Below are 16,527 nucleotides of genomic sequence, written 5' to 3' on the forward strand. Positions count from 1 at the left end.
GAACATTATTGCTGTTAACAGTTTATCTCTATCTATAATAATATTCAAGATAATAACCAAAAACAGCAAAATTTCCTTAAAATATCAATTCAGGGGCAGCAACCCAACAACGGGTTGTCCGATTCATCTGAAAATTTCAGGGCAGATAGATCTTGACCTGATAAACAATTTTACCCTGTCAGATTTGCTCTAAATGCTTTGGTTTTTGAGTTATAACCCAAAAACTGCATTTTACCCCTATGTTCTATTTTTAGCCATGGCGGCCATCTTGGTTGGTTGGACGGGTCACGCCACACATTTTTTAAACTAGATACCCCAATGATGATTGTGGCCAAGTTTGGATTAATTTGTCCCAGTAGTTTCAGAGGAGAAGATTTTTGTAAAAGATAACTAAGATTTACGAAAAATGGTTAAAAATGGACTAAAAAGGGCAATAACTCCTAAAGGGGTCAACTGACCATTTCGGTCCCGTTGACTTATTTGTAGATCTTACTTTGCTGAACATTATTGCTGTTAACAGTTTATCTCTATCTATAATAATATTCAAGATAATAACCAAAAACAGCAAAATTTCCTTAAAATATCAATTCAGGGGCAGCAACCCAACAACGGGTTGTCCGATTCATCTGAAAATTTCAGGGCAGATAGATCTTGACCTGATAAACAATTTTACCCTGTCAGATTTGCTCTAAATGCTTTGGTTTTTGAGTTATAACCCAAAAACTGCATTTTACCCCTATGTTCTATTTTTAGCCATGGCGGCCATCTTGGTTGGTTGGCCGGGTCACGCCACACATCATCACATGATGATTGTGGCCAAGTTTGGATTAATTTGTCCCAGTAGTTTCAGAGGAGAAGATTTTTGTAAAAGATAACTAAGATTTACGAAAAATGGTTAAAAATGGACTAAAAAGGGCAATAACTCCTAAAGGGGTCAACTGACCATTTCGGTCCCTTCAGGCCAGGTGAGCTAAAAATGGAGTATGAACTTGTCCAATCGTGGGACATGTTAAGTTGAAGAACTTAATTAAAACAAATCCTTTTGAATTTTCTTCAGACTTGTGTTATTGATAATAAAAAAAATTTGTCTATTTGGATATAAAAAACGGGAATTCATGACTACTGATGAGCCTGAAATCCTTGTTTTTCAAATGGACGAGTCTATTACGTTTTTGACATGTGTGTTGAAACTTATTTTAGTAAGACGTTTTTTTCATTTTTTATCTTTATCAGTTATTGTGTTTGAAGATCATTAACCACCAAGTTTCCTTAAATTTATTAAGGGCTACGTTTGTGAAATGATGATATAATTTCGTCTTTCTCCATGGACACAAACCCCCTTTTTTCACAGAAAATTATTAGACGATGTCATGCGATGTTTATAGCTGCTGAGCAATAATATTTCATCGAACTTATATTTAAGAAATGATGATCAAATAGCAAACCAAACGAAAGGTGAAATATATTTTTTTTGCATATTTTTCTGTCTTGAGAGATTTCTTTTTATTAATTTTCTGACCGATCGACCTAACTTTTTCATGGGGAAAATCCATAAAACAACAAATTAAAAAAACCCTGGCCTTAGACATTTTGCCTTTGAAGACAGCTGTGTCCAATCAAATAATCCAATTTTTGTTTAAAGGATTGCGTTTTCATATATACTGCAAAATGAAGATTTTGAGAGAATAAGTGCTGCCTTATGTCAAACTATGTTTTTCACCAAAATTTTTAAGAGTGATTCAAGATATAAACTGTATAGCTGTTATAAAAAAGCAGACAAAAAGCCTAACTTTTACCCAAGAAACATAGATAACTGCTGGAGGGCATAATTACTAGCATAATAATTGACAAAGAGAGGCAACAGATACCAAAGAGACATTCAAACTCATACATCAAAAATAATCTGACCAGGCCATGGTAAATAAAGATAAAGACAAACGACAGTATACACAACACAACATAGAAAACTAAGACCACTCACGTCCTCCCTTCTCTTCACATGGTGCTATGGTGTTCTCTATAATGGTATCCTCTCGGTCCAATGCACACTGTATTTTCTTAAAAGAACATATGTTGGTATATATATCCAATGTGCTACTGCAAACTTTAACTGAAAATAAGAAAACTTTAATTAGCATATATGCCTGTTTAAAAAAGTTGTTCTAGTAGAGTCTCTGCTGATCCTTGTTTTAAATGGCTTCCTATGTTGTTCTTTAGAGACAAAATTGTCTGCTGTTCATTGGTCATGGATTTGTCTATCCTTGTCCTCGAAATCTTAATGCATGCATTTCACACTTTTTTTTTAACATTTAATCCTGATTTATGTTCATTTACAAAAACCAATGCTGTATGATTTTGTACAGATCATACCCAGAGGCGGACTTAGGGGGGGGGGGGGGGGGGCAGGGGCCCGCCCCCACCCCCCTTATAGGGAAAAAATTTGGTTGCTTATATAGGCAATCACTGAAGCGTGACTGGAGTGGGCCCCCTCTTAGGCAGTCAGTAGGCCCCCACTTAGGTAAATTTCTGGATCTGCCAGTGATACCATCTTATTTGTGCCAATTCATGAACTTGGGAAATTTTCTGTAACTAATTTTAGAATGGAATTAACCACATAGAGCACTTAAGACAACCAATTACTGGTTGGCTATGATTATTGCAGGTTTCCCAAGTGGAGTCAACCAATCAGTACATTGTAAATTTAAAAGCCCCTCTTCTAGAATGATCAGTGTTGGTCTAAACTTTCCAATTGATTTCAAACAGATACATTTTTAAATAGTTTTTAATAAAAGTTGCTAAGTGATTCTTTCACATGATTCAGCTTAGTCACGGGAGGTAATTATGTATTATTTTCATTAAAGTATTCCTACCTTCTGACACCACCTCTTCTGGTGAACATGGTGGACAAGTACATTCAGGTTTTCCTGTTTCCTCACTGATATTACATGTCTGCATACCTGGACAGCTGTTCTCCCCAGGACAGGAGTCTACATAATTATAACAGAAGAATTACATATTGCAAATTGTCATAAGCTAAATATGGACAATGTCTTAAGGAGTAAGAGATTCCTGCACTTAGAATGAAGGCTAAATAATTAATGAACTTAAAACTTGTGAATGCACATAAAAATATAAGTAGTTTTATCAAATTATAAGTCTGCCCATGAATAAATGGTCATTTTTTTGGTGTTGATTTGATCCATAAGGGAATGAAACAATACAGTGTTTAAAAATTGGGAAAGTTTTGTATAACATATTTTAACTATCATGAGACATAAGATCAATTGTCGCTTTTTTGATGATTTATTATATTAATGCCACAAAACTAGAACAAAGAACAGAATAAATGAAAGGTGGGGGCTTATTTTGACACACTGTGAAATTGCCCATATATTTCATGCAAATTGATGAAAGCGACCTTGAATGAAAAGAAATTTGCTATCAAGTGATCATTTTAAAGTAACCTGATGATTAATAAATCCTGTATCATATACCAAATTTGAAAATTAACTCTTTTTTTGTTCAGTATTCTTAACAATAATCTTGCATCAGAACTTAACATACCTAGACATGGCCCTCTGTAGTTTAGACCAATCTTTTTCCCCTTTTCACATCTGGCTACAATCAAATCTCCCTCTGAGCTGTAAGTCACACCATCTGTGCCACATACCTGCACACAAAATACATTTGTAAATTAGGTTGTACTCAAATGTCAAAGCTTTTATTCTGGCAATGACAAAATAAAGATATACATTTGTATTTTGTAAATCTGAAAGCATTTTAGTACAAATAGGTCAAGACCATATATTCTACTGTCACAATTCCAGTTTATAACATACATTTGCTACTCTAAAATCTAATATTAATGTCTCTAAGTATTAAATGCGTTAAAGTTATATATTTTCCAATACAACAGCTTAATTGTGCCTACTATTTGATTGCATAAAAGCTAATACTGCTATGAATTTTACCCCTCACAATGCTTGGTCAAATCAAAACCACTATTATAAACATCAATAAACAATTTGAAATAAAATTCAAAATTTAAGATTCTAAAAGTGCTCAAAGAAAGTCAATTTCAATTCTTAATTAACACTCAGACATAAAATATGCAGCAGGGGTCAAAATTAGCACTAATACGGTGGTCAGAGACCAGTAGAATTTGCTTCCGACCAGTGGATTTTTTCAGATAGTGGTCGGGCGGAACAGTAGAAATTTGTCCATAAAAATCACTGATTGCAGACATATTTACGCTGGGGGGAGGGGGGTTCTAATTATTACAATTGTCTAACATGTGTAAAAGAAAGCATGAAAATAAAAGTACACATCTATCATTTATATTAGTGATTGTCAAATGATTTTTTTTTTTGCAGGACCAGTAGATTTGGAGCGACCAGTAGATTTTTCAGTCCACTGGTCCGGCTGACCAGTACACAAAAATACTTAAATTCGACCCCTGTATGCATCACATAGTTAAATTACACATTATATATTACTTACTTCTCCAGGAATATTACATTTAGCTCCATAACAAACACAACATTTGCCATCTGGTGAACCAGCTGAAAAAAATCACGAACAGTGTTAAGGGCTGTATGATTGATTGACGAGTGTTTGCTTTATTTTATTTTTGCTTCTAAACACTAAACTAGCAGTTGTAAGATGCAAGTTACATCTTTAATGTCTTTCGGATGCTTTAGAACATATAGATGTTTATTTGTATTTTTTCTCAAAGTTCAATGTTGTAACTATATATGTTGCTGTAGAACCAATCTCAGCAGTGATAATTGGCAGATACCTACCACCATGCGATTACACCCTTTATGTAAGACGTACCTGAGCAAGGTTCACATGCGTAGCTACCAGGTTTGTTCATACATTTGGTTCCATCTCCGCAGGTAGCAGTTCCAATTTTACATTCATTTATGTCTGAAAACAAATTTTATTTATGAGTTCAAAATAATTGTGGTTAATATTTGTATCTGACGCTATCAAATAAACATAGGCAATATTTACTTTATATTATTCCAGATTTCTAATCTTATTTTCATGCAATATCTTACAGCATGTTTACAAATGTTCTCTTAGAAAAAGATTTTATAAGATATGTTTTTTTTTATAAAAGATATTCATTCATTACTATGAATTCTATAACCATGTTTAGTATTAAGGTTTATAAGTTTTTAAATTAACAAATTTTTAATTTTTTATAATTAAATTGTTTGATTTATATCATCGCTTTCTATTCATGCATACAGATAACATATCAATGATTATCTATTTCATATAATAACATATATTAGTACTGATTGATTAAATTACTGAGTATTGTTTTCAATATTCAAAGAATATCTCAAATAATCTATTTTAGATATATATATTTGATATATTCGTACCTTTACATCTTTCGTTATCTTTCTGGTATCCCTCAATACATTGACATGTAAAACTACCAACTGTATTCTTACATCTGGAATGTGGGGGACATTCATCCGTTTTTGTTGCACACTCATCTATATCTGAAAAAAACATACAAAACGTTTTTAAAACTTTTGTAAAATGCAAATTTTCTTTCACTTATTAATAGCATATTTTCAAGAATCTTTTAAAAACAATGTGTTTAGGATTTTGTAATATTAAGATACGATTTGAGACATAATATGTAAACTGGAAGTCTTCAGTCCATAACCTTTGCTGAAAAGTTAGCAATCAATGCAGTTATAGAGTTAAGTTTATCAATAGTCAGGTGGTTAAAGTGAACATTTATCGTTAGCCTGGTGAAAATATGATTGATCTTTTTTTCAAATTTAGTCTGATTTTTTCTTGATCCATGAAATAAATCCAAACTGGTACCTACCTTGACAATTGTTACATTCTCCCTGGAATCCCATCTGACATTCACATATATAGGAGTCTCCCTTTACTGGTACCTACCTTGACAATTATTATATTCTCCCTGGAATCCCATCTGACATTCACAGATGTATGACTCTCCCTTTACTGGTACCTACCTTGACAATTGTTACATTCTCCCTGGAATCCCATCTGACATTCACAGATGTATGACTCTCCCTTTACTTGTGCCTACCTTGACAATTGTTATATTCTCCCTGGAATCCCATTTGACATTCACAGATGTATGACTCTCCCTTTACTGGTACCTACCTTGACAATTGTTACATTCTCCCTGGAATCCCATCTGACATTCACAGATGTATGACTCTCCCTTTACTGGTACCTACCTTGACAATTGTTACATTCTCCCTGGAATCCCATTTGACATTCACAGATGTATGACTCTCCCTTTACTGGTACCTACCTTGACAATTGTTACATTCTCCCTGGAATCCCATCTGACATTCACAGATGTATGACTCTCCCTTTACTGGTACCTACCTTGACAATTGTTACATTCTCCCTGAAATCCCATTTGACATTCACAGATGTATGACTCTCCCTTTACTGGTACCTACCTTGACAATTGTTACATTCTCCCTGGAATCCCATTTGACATTCACAGATGTATGACTCTCCCTTTACTGGTACCTACCTTGACAATTGTTACATTCTCCCTGGAATCACATCTGACATTCACAGATGTATGACTCTCCCTTTACTTGTGCCTACCTTGACAATTGTTACATTCTCCCTGGAATCCCATCTGACATTCACAGATGTATGACTCTCCCTTTACTTGTGCCTACCTTGACAATTGTTACATTCTCCATGGAATCCCATCTGACATTCACAGATGTATGACTCTCCCTTTACTTGTGCCTACCTTGACAATTGTTACATTCTCCCTGGAATCCCATCTGACATTCACAGATGTATGACTCTCCCTTTACTGGTACCTACCTTGACAATTGTTACATTCTCCCTGGAATCCCATTTGACATTCACAGATGTATGACTCTCCCTTTACTGGTACCTACCTTGACAATTGTTACATTCTCCCTGGAATCCCATCTGACATTCACAGATGTATGACTCTCCCTTTACAACACAATTCTCATTAGGATTACATGGATTGGTTCCACATGGATTAACTAGAAAACAAAACAATTAAGTATTATCTCTATTGATCTTTTATTTTCCTTTTTGAAAATTTCACATTTGAGCTGTGTCGGATAAAAAGACCTTATGCAGTGCACTTACGTGTACATGTATAAGATTTTGATTGGCTTTGGAACATTCAAATAAGATATACATGTAAAAGATGAATTTTAGTCTGTTTTGTAGTGTTCTTATATCAACCCAATTTCTAAACAGTTACAGATTTTGCATAAAGATTTTTCAACCAGAAATAAATTAACAGTTTATACGTCAAGATGCATGTATATCAGCAAGAGTGGTATAAAAATGTCCAAAGCTGGAACTCAACATTTGATTGGCTAAATGTTTTTGTCTAGTTATTTACATTCACACTTTTCTCCGTCTCCCATGAATCCTTGTTTACAATAACATCCATAAACTCCAGTGTCTTTATCCAAACCACATGTGGCATTCTCACTGCAGGTCAGAGGTCGTGAGGTGAATGACCTGTCAGACTGGCATGTAGACATTGTTGTACATTCTTGATCAGTGTATGACTCTCCAACCTATATAAAACATCATAATTATAAGGCTCATTTGTCATAAATTAGAAAAATTATATTATCAAACTATTAGTTATCAATTTATTTCAGCACATGCCTTTATTATTATTACACAACAGAGGAATGAAATATAAATTAAAATTATTACTAAGAACTTGTGTCATAGGACACTATGGTTAGCAAACAAATTTATATTTCCATGTTAATTAGCCCCAAAATCTAGATCAAAATCCTACTTTGGCATATAATCTTAAAAAATCACATCATAATGAACATTGCAAGATTTGTTCGGATAGAAGAATGGATGAATGAAGAATAGACAGAAGAATATATAGTATAAAAGATCTGTTATTGACAAGCATTTACAATAACTTACAGAATAGTAGAAACCATTATACAGGCATCCACACTGTTCATACTCCACACACTTATTACCATCCAAGAACATGTTCTCTTTACAATAACAGTCGGCTGTACATTTCTCATATGATTCAGTCTCTATCGTGGTTGTATTCTCGCATGTTCTCATCCTATCTTCACTGCCACATGTTAAATATTCCATATTTACTGGACAACTTGGTGCTTAAAAAACAATGGAGAGAAAAATAAATCATAGTGATACATATGTTAGGTATAAATGATTTCTCTTCCACAATTCCGGCTAGAAAATTTTGATAAAAAAGGTTGCGGTGAACGTTTACTTGTGTGTACAGCAAAGTCCTTGTAATAAATTTTGTAAAAATCAAAATCTAACCAAATATAGAAGGCTTAAAAAACTTAAAATCATCAGTGGAGCTAGCAAAAATCAGTTGGAAAGTCAAATCAATTAAAAAGTTGAAAAAATATTCCAAAACCATAAATGCCAAGAAGGGGTTACCAAAACTGCCTTAGACAATCTAATAATGGGTAAAAAAATCCTTAGTGTTTCTAAAGATTTGAAAATTATTTGACAGTAAGAAGACTATTTAGGCAATTTTGGAAAATGTTTTACAAATACTGTGGATTCATTATTATTCGTTGAATACCAATTTTCGTGGGTTTCGTGGGTGGAGGTGAACCACAAATTCAAATGTTCAACGAATACCATATTTTCAATAGGCTTTGTATACAAAAATTTGCAAAACCTCTAATTCCAATATCCATGAAAATGCAAGTTTCAGCAATCCACAAACATTGATACCCACGAAAATAAATGCATCCACAATAGATCCTACAAATAACACTTTAATTGATATCATTCATATGTAACTATAACTAAATCAAATCTCACAAAAATAATTATACATATAAAAATAATTAGACAAACTTACAACACATTTCCTGTGTTCTCCAATCAGAAATGACAGTGTCATAATTATCTTGACATTCCTTGACAATGTTTTCAGCAATTGCACACATGACTAGCTCTCTGTTCTCTGTTACCTTACATTCATCAAAGATACAAGTAGCATAGAAACTTTCAAAAACACCATCAATATCCATCTTCTCAAGGCATGTCTGTAAAGATTAGAGGGCAAAAATAGAAGGTTAATATAGAATTAATTTTGGATTCAAAAATATCAGTTACATACCAATTTTCATAGAATTACATGTATTCTTTTTTTTTATATAAATTTTGAACATCATTTTCTATTTGTCATATTTTAGCATCCCATTATTCTCATTTTTTTCATTTTTTTCTTATTTTTGTTGATTCTTTTTTTTTTATAACATTAGACCATTATTCCCTATTATGTAAACCACCTACAAACTGTCAATAATTCTTAAACCTGTCTGCTATAATAAATATATGAGAATAAACTCACATGCAATTATTTTATGAACTGGCCAGTATGTGGTTCAATTTGTCAGTTCTATCTAATATTTTTTCACAGTTCTGCATGTATTGATCTTACATGTCAAAGACTGCCACAGTGGCTTTTAACTTAATGGTAAATTAAACCATTAAACCTTATTTCAGTTGAGGTTTATCTCACAATGAATTTTCCAACAAAAGAAATGGTTTGTCTATCTTAATATCAATTGGCAGTTTGTGACAACTTGCAACCTTGTAACAGATTTATTTCTCACTACAATTTTCTATGCAGAACAAAATTTTGTCGCAAAGGCTTTTGCTTTTACATTTTTTAACTTTATTACTAAATAGTACAACCTTATCACCCTAGACTTTTTTCTCACCTTGAATTTTCCATTCATATCAAACACTTTGTCGCAGTAGAATTTAGATAATGTCATATCCATGCCTGTACAAGGTTCTTTGGATGGTGGAGGTTCGTTACAGTCAAATGAACATTGTGGGTTTGCGTCTTTATAACTAACATCAACATAGGAATTACCAAATTTGTTAGGATTGTTTGTCTACAAGTACAAAGTAACTGATAAATGTAATGAACTGCTTTTAGATTATGAAAGGTTTCAGCTATCCCTTTGAGCTCAGAAACATGATTTTGTGATTTGTTTTTTTCCAATGCAATAAATCTTTCCTAGTAATGTTTTACTACATAGAACAGAAATCTATTTTATTACATTATCAATTATTTCATTATGATTTGATATTAAAATGTGAACTTATTTTTCTGCTCTTGGTCAATTCAATTTGAATTTTACTCAGAACATTTGAAAAAATACTGCTTAGGTCCCAGAGCTTGTTTCAGGTGACTTAACCCTTAAAAAAATTATACCTTTGTTTGACAAGAAATAGAATTGACAATTGTACTTATACTTTTTTGTTTGTAAATAACCTACTATTGTTCCTTGACCAGCACAAGCCGGACCAAGTGTCCAATCATCTCCAGGGTTACTGTTATAATTACCACACAGACCACACATCTTATCTTGATAATTTGGTGGAACTTTTACTTCTACTTTTTCAAATCCATCCCAGTTGACGTTGACACCAATTGTAGTTCTTACTTCCTGTTAAAAATATAGGTTTCATTGTCATTGTCTGCATTGAAATGTACATATGTGAAGCAGTGACTTCATCGTCATTTAATAAGAAAACATTTCAGAAATAATTTTTTTTTAAATAATAAAGGAGTGAACCTAGTACAGACAATAATATATTCAACAATAACATCTACTATAAATGAGCACTTAAAATAATTTTTTGATATACACATTGTTAGGTTTACGTCCCTTTAACCAGTGAGCTTTTGTTTTTTTATTGATTATGTCTTTGTTTGCATGCTAATTTTTAAACACATGGCATTTGTTGCTCTGTTTAGGCCTTATTTGATTTTGTGCTATAACAATACCAGAAGAACATTACTAAAGAAACTTGTATCATGTATATTACCATTAACCCTTCCCCAGATATCTCAAGTTGTTATTTACCAATAATATGATTGATCCAAGAAAATTGATATAAATGATGTCACTCAACAAATGGTTCTTACTGAGACATACTAACATAAGCATTGGAACATTGGTAATTTACAGGAAAATACACAAAACTGAATGTCACTATAATGGTTCTTGTGAGTAATTGGATTAGTATGTATAAAACAATAATGAAAATATAAATAATATATAATTACAATCCATTTTCCTCTTCTCTGTGCTAACATTTTATCTGTTTTGACAGGTATAGATCTTTTTAGTCCATCAACCTTCAGCTCATGATCCTGGCCTAACTCAACAACCTAAAAAAACAATTAAATACAAAGTAAGGAAAAACTTTTAGAGAAGTGTTGTTTATCCTGTTTAATAACTCTACAACCTGTAAAAACATTAAATACTAATTAAAGACAAATGTTTAGAGAAACAAAATATCATTTTTACTCTGACAGTCTTAGATATATTACCCTTAGTTGTCTAGAGCTCATGGTACCACTTCTGTTGTGGGAATTTTGTAAATTTTTTTTTTACAGTCACATGGGCTGCAATACATCTTCGATTTGTCTTAGTCAACATTGTCTCTTAATTTTTTTATCGGAATCGACTAGTTTCAGCCTATAAGGTGATCTCTAAGTTTGTATCTGCTTGGTAAGCATTTTTTAGGTTGACAATTTTTAATAAATTCATTAATCTTTTTTTTCTTAACAAATACTTAAGAAGACTCATTTCAAAATTTAAACATTTTCTGAATGTAAAAATATGGTCCAAAAGAATACTAATTGCTATACTTACATGACCTGGGAATGTGAATATGACCTTTTCTACCCATGTTGCATCTGTAATACCAACTATGTTTTTGTTCCAATGTTTCGTTAGTACTTTAAAGGTCTGATCGGTTCCATTACACCCGTCCTGACTCATCACGTACTGACAGTCTCCTTGGTAATGGAGGAACTTAGAATCGTATGATATGCAATGTGGGTCACCAAAACATGTACAAAGACCAACAGCTGACAGAAAAAATATAAATATCAATAGCTAACATTAAAGGCTCTAACCTGAATCTAATATAATTTTCAACCTAGAATACAACTCATGACTAAAATGTATCTTTTATTGATCTTGTATTACTGATAATTTATCTAGATTTGTTATTTGCCCACAAATGAAAATGGGTAGAAAAGAAAAAAAAAGATACAAAGAAGGAATGACAATTTTCAAAAAATATGTCAAGGTTTCAGGAGCAGTTTTTAATACATAAGTATGACCGAACGATGACCAGACTAACAGAGAGACAGATTCCCCCATCACTATAGATCTCCTGTTTTGAGAAATTTTCAAATAAAATTGTTTTGAATGCTTTATTCTTATTCTATACAAAATGTTTGTAATATTTGTTTGAAGAAAGAACAAATGGTTTCGCTTTCCTAAACTACTGAATAACATGTAAAAATTTATCTCTAATAAAAATTGTTTTTTTTAAAAACAAAAATCTGTTGTTAACTTACGTATACATTCAACTCCATCTCCTCTATACCCTCTCTTGCAGCGACAACTGTATGACCCCTGTAGATTGGTACACACAGCATTCTCACTACAATTATTTTTCTTTGGATCAGCACATTCATCTATATCCTTACAAACAGCTTTACATTGTTGATAGCCTATAAATGAATTTAAATTGTCTTGTACAATTTTGAGTTAAGTATAACGTTCATTATCACTGAACTAGTATATATATTTTTTTAGGGACCAGATGAAGGATGCCTCCAGGTGCGGGAATTTCTCGCTGCAATAAAGATCTGTTAGTGACCTTCTGCTGTTGTCTTTTCTATGTCAGGTTGTTATCTCTTTGGCACATTCCCCATTTCCATTCTCAATTTTATTTTCAACTCATTGACAAACATATAGTTATATACTACTATATTTATTACTACTATTTATTGATATTCTGAAAATTCAAAAGATAAATTTCAGTTTATTTAACACTGCTTTGTATTTGGTTTTTTTTTTTGCTTTTTAAACATTATAAAATTGACATTGCAACAGTGTGTATGGTGAATTATAAACCTTTTTTGTCATTTTAAATACATTTGTCATGTTGATGCTTCGGTAAATCAGAATGCAAATTTTTGCAATAAAATGGTTAAATATAGTAAAACAAAATGGCTACAGCTATAATATTGCAATATATTTCTTGAATAGGCCAACTAAAATTAATTAGTAGATTTTCATCCAACTTTTGAAAAAAAATGGGGCGGGTGGGAGGATTTTATTTTTTATTTTTTATTTCATATGAAACTATTTTGTAAGGTTTTATAAATATATAAACGTTATAAAATGGCTTATTTTGCTCATTATTAAAGGCCATAATATAACCTTGGCTATAGTTCTTAATTTCCATGTTACTTGGTCTCTTTTGAATAGTGTCTGATTGGCAATCAGTCCACATCTTCTTTATTTATACATGTATTATATTTTATTCCAGACATATGCTGCTGCACATAAAATTCAACTTTCAATCTCTTCAGAATTAACTGACCAAAAGACATCTCAAAGTCACAAAAATAGTCTTCAATATCAGATGATCCATCTCATGTTACAAGATTCAAATCTCATTTCTCTGACAAATATCCAGTGGGAAAATTATCCAACATTTGACCATATCAAAGTGAATGACAATAAAAGCTAAATTCAAATAAAACTATCTGTTTTATTAAACAAAACAACTAGAGGCTCTAAAGAGCCTGTGTCGCTCACCTTGGTCTATGTGCATATTAAACAAAGGACACAAATGGATTCATGACAAAATTGTATTTTGGTGATGGTGATGTGTTTGAAGTTCTTACTTTACTGAACGATTTTGCTTCTTGCAATTATATCTATAATGAACTTTGCCCATTAGTGACAGAGAACTATATTTGGTAAAAATTTACATAAATTTACCAAATTAATGAAAATTGTTAAAAATTGACTATAAAGGGCAATAACTCCTTAAGGGGTCAATTGACCATTTTGGTCATGTTGACTTATTTGTAGATCTTACTTTGCTGAACATTATTGCTGTTTACAGTTTATCGCTATCTATAATAGTATTCAAGATAACCAAAAACGGCAAAATTTCTTTAAAAATTACCAATTGGAGGGCAGCAACCCAACAACCAGTTGTCCAATTCATCAGAAAAATTCAGGGCAGATAGATATTGACTTGATTAACAATTAAACTTCTTGTCAGATTTGCTCTAGATGCTTTGGTTTCATAGTTATAAGCCAAAAACTGCATTTTACCCCTATGTTCTATTTTTAGCCGTGGCGGCCATCTTGGTTGAATGGCCAGGTCATCGGACACATTTTTCAAACTAGATACCCCAAAGATGATTGTGGCCTAGTAGTTTCAGTGGAGATTTTGTAAAAGATTACTTAGATTTATGAAAAATGGTTAAAGATTGACTATAAAGGGCAATAACTCCTAAAGGGGTCAACTGACCATTTTGGTCATGTTGATTTATTTGTAGATCTTCCTTTGCTGAACATTATTGCTATTTACAATTCATCTCTATCTATAATAATATTCAAGATAATAACCAAAAACAGCAAAATTTCCTCAAAATTACCAATTCAGGGGCAGCAACCCAACCGATTGACCGATTCATCTGAAAATTTCAGGGCAGATAGATCTTGACCTGATAAACATTTTTATCCCATGTCAGATTTCCTCAAAATGCTTTGGTTTTTGAGTTATAAGCCAAAAACTGCATTTTACCCCTATGTTCTATTTTTAGCGGTGGCGGCCATCTTGGTTGGTTGACCAGGTCACGCCACACATTTTTTATTTTTTCAATATATTGCAATTCAATGTCACTTCGGGCCAGGTGAGCTAAAAATGACATTGAATTGCAATATATTGAAAATTATTGATACTTATATTACATGAATATATTAAAACAAAGAGTTCAAACATTTTTGTAACAATATTGTATCATTTATAAAAAAATTTGGTTATTTAGGATTAAATTTGTTCCTAGTACGCCTTTCAACAAGTTTTTTACCATTATCTTTACAACCAGTGCATAAAGGATAATATTTTTTGGCCTCATCTTCATCACCTGCCTCAGCAGGTTCAAGCTCATCAGTTCCACAAAAGAAACAAATATCTTCAAAACCAGCAGAATAATACGTTAATTCAATAGTACAGTTACATGTTATGTTTTTTCTTAAAAACACAGTTTTCAAAACATGGGTTTCTTCTTCAAGATCTAATTCATCAAATGAAAAACCACATGTGTACTGAATATCAGTTAAACAATTTGATAGTTGTGTCCTTCTGACACCCCTTACTACCTTTTTGGAGTAAAGAACTCTAGGTTTATCACAATCGGAACATAGAACAACCATTTCAACATTTTTAGCGTACTGAGAAGATGGAGAAAATGGTAATCCATGTTCAGATGATGGTTTACCAACGAGTGATGGTCTATACTTCTCTGAAGTTGGCTTTCCATATAACTGATCAAATGATTTATATTTGTCACAATTAAGTGGCTCTGGGTCTGGAAGATGATAAAGTCTTTCAAACATTTCATTACTTAAACGAGGTTTTTTGCAAACATGACATGATGTTTTACCACATTTTTTTACACTAAAAATGTACTGAGCAATTTTACAATGATCATTCAAAAAACTGACAAACAATTTTCTTTTTTTAATATCCTGCTGAGTACTATCTGTAACTTTAATATCCTGGTCTATTTTCAATATTTCTCGTCTGAGATCAAATATTTCACCCTCTGTTGCTGGATTAAATACCTTTAAGTTTTTATCTTTCCATTTGAGCCTAGTTATTACATTTGACAATAAAATACGAACAGGTTCAACCGAGTCTAAAACCTCTTCCTCAATAGTAGGATATTTTTCTGCTAGTTTTCTAATTTCACCTAATGAATTTGCAGAATCTAATTGTTTTTCATAGTGCTCTGTTTTTTCACGCATCAGTCCTAATGACTGGAAACCCAGGTTCAAGATGGACATTATTCTTTCAGCTGGATTTTTCCAGCTATTTTGTGGAGGGGTTCTAGCAACACAAATCATATCAAGATCAAATATAAGAAACAGGCAAATCAAAGACATTTGAACTGAAACATATGTCAATCTATGGTCGGGACCCCCATCGCTGTAAATAATTTTAAGTACCGGTCTTTGTAAGAATCATGCAGGTTCCTGTTGATGGGCGATTCATGACCCCTCTTCAAATGTCTTTATATTTTGTTTATGATGAAGGTATGGTATGAAAATAAGTTTTCTGTATTAATTTTTTCTTTTCAACTTTGGTTGCCATGGAAACCATCCTTACAAAATTTTGCCTAAATACGTCCATAAGTAGCCTTTGAAAATTGAAATATAATGGATTTTAAAGAACCATAGAAATAAAGTCAATCAATACAAACAATATGTATATTTACAGTATTGACAAACACAACCCCAAACTATACAAAAACGTTAAAATTTTGAATTTACTGAATGGTTTGTTTCCATAGCAACCATTTAAAAATGTGTTAAAATTCGAAAATGAGAAATTTCAAAAACTTTAAAA

The 16,527-nt window shown here is 32.3% G+C and overlaps 1 protein-coding gene across 1 annotated transcript in view; it reads right to left on the reverse strand.

Annotated features, from left to right (window-relative positions):
• The window catches only part of LOC143063365 (uncharacterized), a 101,069-nt gene that overhangs the window by 4,415 nt on the left and 80,127 nt on the right, over nucleotides 1–16,527 (reverse strand). Inside the window, exons 37-51 of the mRNA XM_076235480.1 lie at nucleotides 12,446–12,601; nucleotides 11,730–11,947; nucleotides 11,138–11,242; nucleotides 10,344–10,514; nucleotides 9,777–9,956; nucleotides 8,909–9,095; nucleotides 7,975–8,180; nucleotides 7,421–7,601; nucleotides 6,936–7,049; nucleotides 5,397–5,519; nucleotides 4,837–4,929; nucleotides 4,501–4,562; nucleotides 3,565–3,670; nucleotides 2,871–2,987; nucleotides 1,982–2,110 (exon numbers count right to left, since the gene is read on the reverse strand). Of these exons, the coding sequence (XP_076091595.1) occupies nucleotides 1,982–2,110; nucleotides 2,871–2,987; nucleotides 3,565–3,670; nucleotides 4,501–4,562; nucleotides 4,837–4,929; nucleotides 5,397–5,519; nucleotides 6,936–7,049; nucleotides 7,421–7,601; nucleotides 7,975–8,180; nucleotides 8,909–9,095; nucleotides 9,777–9,956; nucleotides 10,344–10,514; nucleotides 11,138–11,242; nucleotides 11,730–11,947; nucleotides 12,446–12,601 (2,148 nt within the window). The remainder of the gene's footprint in view (nucleotides 1–1,981; nucleotides 2,111–2,870; nucleotides 2,988–3,564; nucleotides 3,671–4,500; nucleotides 4,563–4,836; nucleotides 4,930–5,396; nucleotides 5,520–6,935; nucleotides 7,050–7,420; nucleotides 7,602–7,974; nucleotides 8,181–8,908; nucleotides 9,096–9,776; nucleotides 9,957–10,343; nucleotides 10,515–11,137; nucleotides 11,243–11,729; nucleotides 11,948–12,445; nucleotides 12,602–16,527) is intronic.

The sequence above is a fragment of the Mytilus galloprovincialis genome, chromosome 2, assembly GCF_965363235.1.
Source record: "Mytilus galloprovincialis chromosome 2, xbMytGall1.hap1.1, whole genome shotgun sequence".
NCBI lineage: Eukaryota > Metazoa > Mollusca > Bivalvia > Mytilida > Mytilidae > Mytilus > Mytilus galloprovincialis.